This window comes from Hemiscyllium ocellatum, chromosome 17 (genome assembly GCF_020745735.1).
Source record: "Hemiscyllium ocellatum isolate sHemOce1 chromosome 17, sHemOce1.pat.X.cur, whole genome shotgun sequence".
Classification (NCBI taxonomy): Eukaryota; Metazoa; Chordata; class Chondrichthyes; order Orectolobiformes; family Hemiscylliidae; genus Hemiscyllium; species Hemiscyllium ocellatum.
Window position 1 is genome coordinate 42,738,834 of NC_083417.1, and position 12,157 is coordinate 42,750,990.

General features: G+C 42.3%; 1 protein-coding gene across 3 annotated transcripts in view; it reads right to left on the reverse strand.

Annotated features, from left to right (window-relative positions):
* znf423 (zinc finger protein 423) overlaps positions 1-12,157 on the reverse strand; it is a 374,786-nt gene that overhangs the window by 249,345 nt on the left and 113,284 nt on the right. For 2 of the 3 annotated variants that reach the window (XM_060838114.1, XM_060838112.1), the window contains exon 3: positions 261-464. In XM_060838114.1, the coding sequence (XP_060694097.1) occupies positions 261-464 (204 nt within the window). The remainder of the gene's footprint in view (positions 1-260; positions 465-12,157) is intronic. The other variant, XM_060838113.1, reaches the window with a different exon arrangement.

The window sequence follows — 12,157 nt, forward strand, 5'->3', positions numbered from 1 at the left end:
ACTCTACACCATATGGCCAACTATAATTTTCACTCTTCACAATTAGCATATTCTATTTAAAGACCTTGCACTTAAGGTTTTCATGTCGATACTACAATCCTCCTGATAAAAGTAAAATCCAATATTTCATTGTTGATAAAAATTGCATTAACTCCCTAAAATAAACAATATTATTAAAATCTAAATAAAATAGTTCCTAATCAGTTGTACCCAATTACCCAGTCTACCCTAGCCAGAATGCAGAGCTAATTTAACATTACCTCCAGGACAGCGATGTGCCCTATGTTCTGTCAAGTCAGCCAGTGAATCAAAGTCCTGCTGACAATTATCACAGGTGTAAATTGATTCATCTTCCATGTCTTCATCATCTTCGTTTCTCTCTTCCTGACTGGTCATGCTGTGTCTGTCTTCCAACAGTTGTCCGTCCTTGGTATCATACTCCTGGTCTCCTCCTGAGGCTCCTGCTGATGAAGCAGAATATACTATAATGTGAATAACTGTGGTGTGGAAATATTAAAAGATAAGTATTTATTGGTAAACACACATGAAATACTGAACAACAGGGTTGAGAAAGAAAATATCAAAAATGATAGCCATGCTACATCATTGATAACTGACTACACTTTGAGGAACTGATATCTCAATTATACCTCTCAAAATGATTAAATTGAAGAATATTCAATAAAATACCTTACTTGGATTTTCAAAAAATATGGAACTTGCAAATAAAGATAATAGTGTGAGACCTTAAATACATTGTAGAAAAACTGTTTGGTTTCAAAATTTTGACTCCAATTCTATCCCTGTACTCATTCAAAAAATAGAACAAAAGGTATCTTTGCATGTAGTTTAAAGTGAAATTTTGCAGGTATGTGCATTTTAATTGCAACACTCTTCAAGGTCTATATACATTTCATTGCCGTTCTATTAACCAGTCGTGGGTGTTTGTGGCAAGGTGAGCATTTAATGTGCATTGCTAATTGTCCACGCAAAGATAGTGGTCAGCTATCTTCTCAACCACTAATGTTCATGTCATCTAAGTACACCCTCAGTATTGTTAGGATGGAATCGACAGGAATTCAACTGAGCAACACTGAAGCAGTGACAATAGATTTCTAAGTCAGGATAGGGTAGGTTTTGAAAGGGAACTTGCCAGTGATGAGGTTCTGATTATGTTTTGGGATTATCACCTGCTGTCTTTGATCTTCTAGGAGTGTGAAGATGCAAATTTGGAAGGTGCTGTCAGTGTGAGAAAACATAAATATTCAACATGGTGGATATAATACAGATCTGGATGGTGTCAATCTTCTGAATATTAAGGTCACAGAGATCTGCAGCATAGAAAAGGGGCTTCTGCCCCATCATGTCCACACTGTTGAGGAACAGCCAACTAACTAATCCAATCTCACTGTCCAACACTGAACTTATAGCCTTGTATGCCTTTACATCTAATATTGAGTGTTTCTGCCTCTACCGCTCTTATAGGAGAATGAGTTTCAGATTCCCACGACTCTCTGGCTGAAAAATAATTCCTCTCCTCTTAACATCTCCTCTTAACGTTGTGCCACTTATCTTAAATCTATGTCACATGGTCATTGATCAACCCATCATGGGAAAACACGCTTCCTGTCTACGCTGTCTCTGCTCGTCATAATTATATACAGCTCCATTATGTCCCCTCTCAATCTCCTCCTCTCAGGAAAACAATCCCTGTCTGTCCAATATCTTTTCATACTTGAAACTCTCCAATCCAGGCAATATCCGGTTACATCTTCGCTGTACCCTCTCCAGTGCTATTACATACCTCCTATAAAGTCGATTCCAGAACTGCACACAACATTCTAGCTGTGGTCTATCCAATGTTTTATACAGTTCCAAGAAAAGCTCTCTGTTTTTACACTCTGTGCCCTGGCTTATAAGGCATCTCATTTCCCTTCTTTACCACTTGCCATGGTATCTTAAGTGACTGGTATAACTGCATGCCAAGGTCCCTCTGATCCTTGGTATTCCCAGGATCCGAACAATCATCATATATTCCCTTGCCTTACTTGTCGTGCTCATCTGAATTGATTTTCATTTGCCATTATTGGAGCTGAAGGCTTGTGCCTTGTAAATAGTGGACCACCTCTAAAGTCAAGAAGTGAGTTATTTGTTGCAGAATGCAGTGATCACTCCCAGTAATATTGTTATAGGCAAATACATTAGAAAAGGTAGATGGTTAAGGACAAAGCCACATAGGGTTTTCCTTGTTCGTTTGTTCAACACCTTCCACAGGCCTTGCCTGGGACATACGCCTTTCAGAATTTTGCAATTTTGAGCAGTAGTGGTGCTTCCAAGTGAATATTGGGCATTGATGGTCTGCTATGTAGAAACATATTTTACCCCTTATGCCCCAATATCATGAAAGTGGTCTTCAGCATGAAACAGCATTGTTTCATCACCTGAGGGAGAGCGATAGGTGGGTAACCTGCAGGAGGGTTCCGTATCCATGTTTGACCTGATTCAATAAGACATCATAGGATCTGGACTCAATGTTTGGCGCCTAGCTCAAAGACAGGTTGTGCATTGCATTTTATTGTTCCTCAACTTTTCTTTACTATTAGATAGGATTGAGTCGCTTACAAAGCTATTTGGAGTGCAGGTTCATAGCTCCTTGAAAGTGGAGTCGCTGGTAGATAGGATCGTGAAGAAGGCATTTGGTATGCTTTCCTTTATTGGTCAGAGTATTGAGTACAGGAGTTGGGAGGTCATGTTACGGCTGTACAGGATATTGGTTAGGCCACTGTTTGAATATTGCAGGCAATTCTAGTCTCCTTCCTATCGGAAAGATGTTGTGAAACTTGAAAGGGTTCAGGAAAGATTTACAAGGATGTTGCCAGGGTTGGAGGATTTGAGCTATAGGGAGAGGCTGAACAGGTTGGGGCTGTTTTCCCTGGAGTGTCGGAGGCTGAGGGGTGACCTTATAGAGGTTTACAAAATTATGAGGGACATGGATAGGATAAATAGGCAAAGTATTTTCCCTGGAGTGGGGGAGTCCAGAACTAGAGGCCATAGGTTTTGGGTGAGAGGGGAAAAGATATAAAAGAGATCGAAGGGTCAGCTTTATCACGCAGAGGGTGGTACGTGTATGGAATGAGCTGCCAGATAATGTGGTGGAGGCTGGTACAGTTGCAAAATTTAAGAGGCATTTGGATGGGAATATGATTAGGAAGGGTTGGGAGGGATATGGGCCGGGTGCCGCCTGGTGGGATTAGATTGGGTTGGGATATCTGGTCGGCGTGGACAGGTTGGATCGAAGGGTCTGTTTCCATGCTGGACATCTCTATGACTATTTGAGATTTTGGTTAAGAATCGATATTATTGCTGTGGAATTGGAGTCAAATATACACAAGATGCAATGAGCACAACAGACTTTCTTCCTGAAAGGACATGAGCAAACTAGATGGAATTTTGCGACAGGTCTGATCATTGCTGAGAATTATATGCTTAGTGGAGAATAGGTCGTACGAGGATAGGTTGAGAGTGCTAGGCCTTTTCTCATTGGAACGGCGAAGGATAAGGGGGTGACTTGATAGAGGTTTATAAGATGATCAGGGGAATAGATAGAGTAGACAGTCAGAGACTTTTTCCCCGGGCACAAGAGAGTGTTACAAGGGGACATAAATTTAAGGTGAAGGGTGGAAGGTATAGGGGGAATGTCAGGGGTAGGTTTTTTACCCAGAGAGTGGTGGGGGCATGGAATGCACTGCCTGTGGGAGTGGCAGAGTCAGAATCATTGGTGATCTTTAAGCGGCAATTGGATAGGTACATGGATAGGTGCTTAAGCTAGGACAAATATTCGGCACAACATCATGGGCTGAAGGGCCTGTTCTGTGCTGTATTGTTCTATGTTACCACTATACAACTGTCCCCAGCACTCAGCTGCTATTTATGTAGCAGCATTGTTGCAGATGTTATTTCTCACAGAATGTACATCTTTTTCAACTCATTGGCAATTATCAATATCGTCAGCATTGGAGTATTTTCCAAATGGCCAGCACATTTGGATGGAAGACAGAACTTTTTCCTCAATATTATTAGAAGCAAGCAATCAAGGTGTAGCAGCCAGCCAGTGAAGGAAGTGGGGCCTACCTCCCAGCTGCCATGCCAATCACAGAGCAAAAAACTCTTGCAACCTCTGCAATCCCACCAGTTTTATTTTTGGCAGTACCAAACAGGCAAAATACCAAAAGAAGAAAAATCCTACCATTAACAGCATTGGAACAGCCTTGCCACTTGTGCAACCCCACTTCCCTCCAGCCATTTAGCGTCCAACTCTCCAGGAAGCTGCATAGAGGCTGCCTTTTTACAGCCAACACCCTCCCTACCCTTAAAAGGGGTAGCTCCACAATAGGCAAAAACCCATGGAAAATGGTCACAATCAGCCTTTAATTTTTAAAATTCCACCCACCTCTGGTCGAAGGCAGACACGTTAAAGCCATTCCCACCATTAGAAACCTCCCCAGGAATCAGACTGCATCATGGAACAATCCGTACATGTTACCAGCTTGCACCTGTTGGCCAAGTAAGATTCCACCCCCATTGTATGTCCATAATATATGATGAAACAGAGCACAACAAAAGCTTGCAATTGCTTGTCATAAAAATACAAAGTTCCTGAAATATTTCTAAAATATTACAAACGTCACTGTTTTGTTCGATCTGGAAATAACAGCACCTCAATCCAATAAGATGATGTTTTCCAATGATATTCATGCTAAAAACATCAAAATATTTAGCCATCGCAGAATTTAAGGGTAAATGAATTTTAGTGAAAACAAAGTTTGCTTCGCAAAGAAAATTAAAACAAAAGAAATGGACATTCAACTAAATTGATATTACTGAAATATCAGACAGCTACTGGGCAATTGGCATTTTAAAACCTAGTTGATTTCCCAAAGAAAATTATAAAATCTTGCTGAGCTTTAGACCAATATGATAAGGTGTCTTTCCAAGTTTCACGTTGTTATCAGCTTTTGTCCTCCTGGAACTCTGACCTACTTGACCTTTCTGAGCTGTCATTTGTCTGATTTTGACAGCCGATTGCATCAAATGCCAAGAACACCATATGTGAGAATTTTCAATGGACTTAATTTTTTTTAAATTGTCAATAAACAATAACTACAGCAAGATTTATAGTCGTTCCGAAAAATGAAAACAAAAAATAATGTCCTTTAATCACATTATAAGCAAAATTGATAAAAATGCAATTTTATACAGCGACTCTGAAAAATATATTTAAATTCACCGCTCCAGTTTCATTCTGTTTTGATAATATAATTAGAGCTTTTATGTTGGATTATTTTGTTTTAGCAATTTTTCCAAGACTACATTAGATATGTAAACAATTACATTTTAATGTTGGATGTAATGTACTAACTCGAAGTAAATCCTTCCATCCAAGGTATATATTTTGTTGTGAAAATCCATCAACCAAAGTAAACATTTTGTTCTGAACTACCACCCTTGCTACATACTATTAAATACATATATTGAACAAATCAAGCCAAGTAACAACAATTTTCAATATAAAAGTTAGAAGCAAACTGGAAAAAAAGCAATCACCAGCCAGGCAAGATCACATAAATACAGAATGTAAAGAAACATCATCACTACAAGCAGCTCAGAAATCCCACTCCCTGAGCGGCTTTTGAATCCACATGACAGTATGACTTCTGTCAAGTAAATTTAGTAGCATTGCTTGCACATCACATTACAACAAAACTATATTTAATTCTTCCAGGCTCTTTAATTCTCGGAACAACAATGATTTCATTTAACTTTTGTTATAATGAGTAGAACGTAACTTAATTTCTAAAAAAAAAAGTGATAATAGCTTGTTCTGACATCTATTGCATGCAAAATTAGTTTCAAAATTTTTCATTTTTATTCGAGGACAGCATTTTGGATGGGTTTATTCCTATATGAGCATTGGATCTTGACACTTTCTGCTTTTTGTTAATGAAATAATTGGTACTTTACAAACATATTATAACTTTATACAAGTAGGAATATTTGGGGAAGTGGTACACATTAGAACTGAAGAATTGAGAAGTAGGTTTGTGAGTGATCTCATCAGAGATATGCATTTTTTTATACAGATAAATGAACAGATAAATAGTTGCATAAATATCACCCTGGGCTCTGGAGGTAAATTCATGCTAGCAAGTAATTTAAAAAAAAACTTAGGTAGCTTAAAGCAATGGCACTGCTGGAAAAATCCACAAATTCAAATGTTAGATCTTTCTGTGAAGCTCTGAGTTTCATCATAGAATCTAGTGTGTGAAAGCAGGGCATTCTGTCAATCGAGTCCACATCGACCCTCCAAATAACATCTCACCCAGACCCAGAACCGTCCCCCCGCCAACCCTATCCCTGTAACCCTGCATTTCCCATGGCTAATCCAACTACCCTGCATATCTCTGGACACTATGGGAATTAAGCACAGCAAATCCACTTAACCTACAAATTATTGGACTGAGACACGAAATGGGAGCACCCAGAAGAAATTACGTAGACATGGGGAGAACATGCAAACACCAGTCACTTGCGGGTTGAATTGAACCCAGGTCCCTGATGCTGTGAGGCAGCAGTACTAACCACTGAGCCACCAGGTCGCCCCCCCCAATGGTAATTCAAAACACACATCACAAATATACAAAATAAAAGAAACCTGGGACTGAAGCTGACCTTGTATGAATTTCACCAATTTTCATGAAACGTTCCTCTCTGGAAAGTCCAGCGAATTTTCTCACATTATAGTCAAACCTAGCTCACGAACCATGGTACCCCACTCACCTGACACTATCCAATTCACCAAGTCACTGAACTCACTCCTGACCAGATATCCCGAAGTCATACTGTCATGTGGATTCAAACGTTGCTCAGGGAGAGTGCTTTCTGAGCTGCTCATTGTGATGATGTTTCTTTACATTCTGTATTTATGTGATCTTGCCTGGCTGGTGATTTCTTTTTCCAGTTTTGCTTACAACATTTATAAATTGATGTAACTTGGCTTGAGTTATTCAATATATCTATTTTATTGTATGTAGCAAGAATGGTAGTTCAGAAGAAAAGTGTTTACTTTGTAGATCTTCACAACAAAATATACACCTTGGATGGAAGGCTTTATTTCAAGAGTAATTATATTTTAATGCGTGGGTTTCATCTGGTGTTCCAGTTTCCTCTCAAAATGTGTAGGTTAGGTGGATTGGCAATGCTAAATTGCCCATAGTATCCAGGGATCTGCAGGCTAGATGGATTAGCCACAGGAAAGTTAGCGTTATTGGGGCTGGGGTGGGGGTGCAGGTCAGGGTGGGATGTTCTTCAGAGGGTTGATGTGAACTCGATGAGCTGAATGGCCTGCTTGCACGCTGTTAGGATTCCAACATGAATCCCAGACCTTCACTGAAAAATCTAACATTTGAGTTTGTAGGTCTTTCCAGCAGTACTCCTGATACAAATATCATCTTGGAAATGCCATTGTGCACCTCAGAAGCACTGTTACGCCAGAGCTGCCCTGTACGACTTTAATCTACTTGGTGGACACAATGGCAGACAACACAAAGTTGGCATCATACTTTATGGACAGAGTTCTGAAAATCCTGACAGAAGGCATAGTGCAGGGAAGGGACGTCCTCTTCCCCCAGAAGCACCAGAGGAAACCATACAACCAGACTCTACCACCCTGGTAGGAGCTCACTGGTCAGTGCGGTCTCCACAGTTCAAAGAAACACCCAACAAATGCAGGAAGATCAATGACTTTCTCCACTCATCAGAGTGGGTATCACCTTCATTTCTCTGCGATTTTCAAAATTCATTCATAGGATGTGGGCATTGCATGCCAGCCAGCATTTGTTGCCCATCTCTAATTGCCCAGAGGTCAAATAGGGTCAACCTCATTTCCATAGATCCGCCGTCACATATATGCTAGAATAGGCAGTTTCCTTCCTTAAAAGCACGTTCATGGATTAGATAGGTTTTTCCAACAATAGACAAAAGTCTCATAATCATCATTAGATTTTAATTCCAGATTTGTTATTGGATTCAAATACCACCATCTGCCACGAGGGATTTGAAGTCAGGTCCCCAGACGTTAACCCATGTCTCTGAATTATTAGTCTGGTGATAATTAAACAAGGTAAAAACAAAGACCGCAAATGCTGGAAACCAGAGTCGAGATTAGAGTGGTACTGAGAAAGCACAACAGGTCAGGTAGCATCCGAGGAGCAGGAAAATCGACGTTTCGGCCAAAAGCCCTTCATCTAGACTCTGATAATTAAACTAGGCCATCTCACTCAGTCTTAGCAACAGCACACTCCTCCCATCAAGGCCAGTGGTGCTGGGAATCTGGAACTCACTACCTAGAAGGATGGTAAAGGCAGAAACCTTTATTACATTGACAAAGTATTTAGATGTACATGTGCGATGTCGAGGCATACGAGATTATGGGCCCAGTGCTGAAAAATGGGATGAGAATAGTTGCTTTTGATCAGTGCAAACTCGATGGTCTTTTTCTGTACTGTGGATCTCTATAACTCAAAGGCCCATGCTCTACCATTCTCACTTTTACATGCAGCAGCTTCCATCAATCGTTCTCACTTACTGCAAAATTCCAAGTCAACTAACCCTACATGCCCTCTGCTCTGTCTCCGGACAACATCTCACCACCTTTGACCACCTTTCAAGCCTTGGCCCACTTACAGCTATGCTACTTAATGTCAACTTACTCGATTCCTCCTCCCTTTCTCTGATTCCTGGAAAGAACGGCCTACAATCAGGCCGGGACTTGTGGCGAGATAGCTGACATTTGGCTCCTGACCTCCTTTGAGGAAAGTAGCTTCACCCTCGCCAATGTGAACTGGTGTAGATCCTATGGAGATGCAAAGATATTCACGTACTAACATTATACTTCAACTTTCATGATCAATGCATATTTCACATGCCACAACTTTCTAGACTTGGTCATAATAGTTCTTCTCACTTCTGTCTGGCAGGTACAAGTGGTATGTCCACATTGGCCACAATCAAGAAGGCCGTCCTGTAAGGCATCAGCTCCACCACTGCTGAGGAAGAGAACAGGTACATCAGAGGAAGCGTCCTCAGTGGGCATCTTAGTTAAAGTTGGGAACACCTGCTGGCGAGCACTTCACTAACACATCTCTGCAGCTGGCCAAGTAAGAAATACCCCAGTTCAGCAGCACTCAAAGGACTGTCAGATACAGGACACCTACTCAGCATCAGGCATGAGATGACACAATGATGTCAGCCATCAGGGACTTCATACAAGTGCAAAAGCAGAAACAGGACCAGTGGGCAGGTTTGGGGGTCAATGGCACCCACAGTGCAATGCTGCAGGAATGCAGCAATGTTCAAAGTTTGTGAGAAGATTTGTAGCTCGGGTGCTCGTTGTGGTTCTGTTCGCCGAGCTGGCAATTTGTGCTGCAGACGTTCGTCCCCTGTCTAGGTGACATCCTCAGTGTTTGGGAGCCTCCTGTGAAGCGCTTCTGTGATCTTTCCTCCGGCATTTATAGTGGTTTGAATCTGCCGCTTCCGGTTGTCAGTTCCAGCTGTCCTTTGCAGTGGCCGGTATATTAAGTCCAGGTCGATGTGCTTATTGATGGAATCTGTGGGTGAGTGCCTTGCCTCTAGGAATTCCTAGAGAACAGCCAGGAAATTCCTAGAGGCATGGCACTCATCCACAGATTCCATCAATAAGCACATCGACCTGGACCTAATATACCGGCCATTGCAACGGACAGCTGGAACTGACAACCGGAAGCGGCAGATTCAAACCACTATAAATGCCGGAGGAAAGATCACAGAAGCGCTTCACAGGAGGCTCCCAAGCACTGAGGATATCACCTAGACAGGGGATGAAACCTTTGCAACACAAATTCCCAGCTCGGCGAACAGAACCACAACATGCAGCAATGTCACAGGAACCCTGCTGCCTCAGACATGTAATTATCTGACTGCCTCCATGGACTGGTTGGTGGCTGTCATGGAGAGCTAGGTCTAGCCGTCTCAGAGTCTGCTGGATATGCAGATGGCCCTGCACACCATCGTCACAGCCACTGGTCCCTAGCATGAATGACAAGCGGAAGAAGGGACTTTGGCCTTACTCCAGATAACTCTTCCTCACAAGGAGGCACAGCTACACTGGTGAGCACTAAGCCAGAGTAGGAACCAAATCCAAACATCTCCTCTCAGGACACTGGAGGTTACCTGGTCTTCCACCTCCACTTTTGCCAGCGTCAGCTTGTGGGCGTTCAAGCTGAGGAGGATACACTTGTTCCTGGTGAAGATACTTAGCATGTCTGCACCCCCAAGACAAGTGTTCCCAGAGTCAGCTGACCAAAGCTCCAGGCCAACGGGTTCCATTGTACAGTAGATTTCCTCCACCCCAGCTGTGGACACATGCTCTGCACTGAAATATCGTGGATATGAAAGGAGACAGTCTTAAGGGCACAATGGTGGTATAAGTGATACTTTATTGTCAATAAGTTCTCACATTTGTTAGTATCTATGTTCATGTGCTGAAGCCATGGGCCTTTGTCACTAAATGGCTTTCCATGGGCCCTGGTGTAAAGTGAACAGTTGCTAGCCCATCAGCTAGCAATGTGTGAATTACAAATGACTGTGACTTGGCAACTCAGTTCCATCTTCCCAAGAGAAAAAACGTTACTACTGCATTACAGGCATTAGTGAGGTTCAACGGTTCATCACTTGAAATGATCATGAGAGCTCCGGTCAAGAAGTTGGACTGCACACAGCAGGTAAATGTCCAGAAGTCACAATGTTGAGCCACAGGTCTACGTCTATCTTTACTGCCTGGTTATGGATTTACTGGGTTACCCTTTGAAGGGCCTGATGTAGCTATAAGTGGCAGACCCATCCTTCCCCCCTAAATGGCAGCAGATACCATATATACTCTAAATGTAGTTGTTTCCATTTTCATTACACACTTGTAATTTACAAGACAATGGAAGGCAACAGTGGCAACACCTTGAACTGCGAGTTCCAGGATCCATCTCACCATGACAGTGAACCCCCAGACATCAACATACCCGTCCTAGTCGGCCTTACAGTCAACCCAAAAGATGTCACACCTCCTCCTCAAGTCCCACCCAACACATCTATCGAAGGCTGCATCTGCACATCTTTCAGCCCCAGTTCTAGGTATGAGAGGTCATTATGCAGATCTTGTATTTCACCATCTCCCCTCTGGAAGCCAATGTGCTCCTTCTCCCCCCATCAATGACCCCCTCTCTTGCATGATACCTGATCTATGCTCATCATTTCCCACTTCGACATGGAGTTGCCTGCTACAACCCCGTCTACATCTGAGCAGTCTGCCACCACTCCCCATCATTAAGTTCCCCTGCATCATCTCAGAGCATCAACCCCCGGATTATTCCTGGCCTATTGATATTTAGTGGACAAAGCACCCAGAGTGACCATGGTCCAGCCCAATGAAAAAGTAGCCAACAGCACTAAGTGAAAAGTGGCCAGACCAATGCTCCTTCTAAACTGTGGCTAGAGGGCTTATGTGAATGTGTTAGCATGTAGTAACATACACCTTTTACATTGTCTCACCTCACTGAGACACAGTTTCCCACTCTCCCATCTGCCAGACAGAAACTAGATAGCACCAACTTATGACCTTCCAAAACATCTGGGCAATTGACAGGAACTACACAGGCCACACAGACTGCCAGTAATTGAACTGGTGCACAGCTAGGCATTAAAGATGGTGCTGGCCACAAGAACCAGAGCGCCTGGCAACAGCAAGTACAAAAACAAGGGGTGACCTTTTTGAAATATGCAAGACTCTTAGGGGATTTAACAGAAAAGATGCAGTAAGATTGTTTCATCTTAAGAGAGAATCTAGGAGCGGAGGACATAGTATCAGATGAAAAGGTCATACATTTAAGGAGGAATTTTTTTCTGGCAGTTAATGAATCAGTAGAATTCTTTCTTGCAGAGGGCTGTTAAGGCGGGGAGGTTAAGTATATTCGAGACCAAGACAGAGAGAATTACAATCAAAGAATCGGGGTTACAATGCCCATGATCTCACTGAGTGGCAGAGCATGCTCACAAGGCTGAATGGCCTACA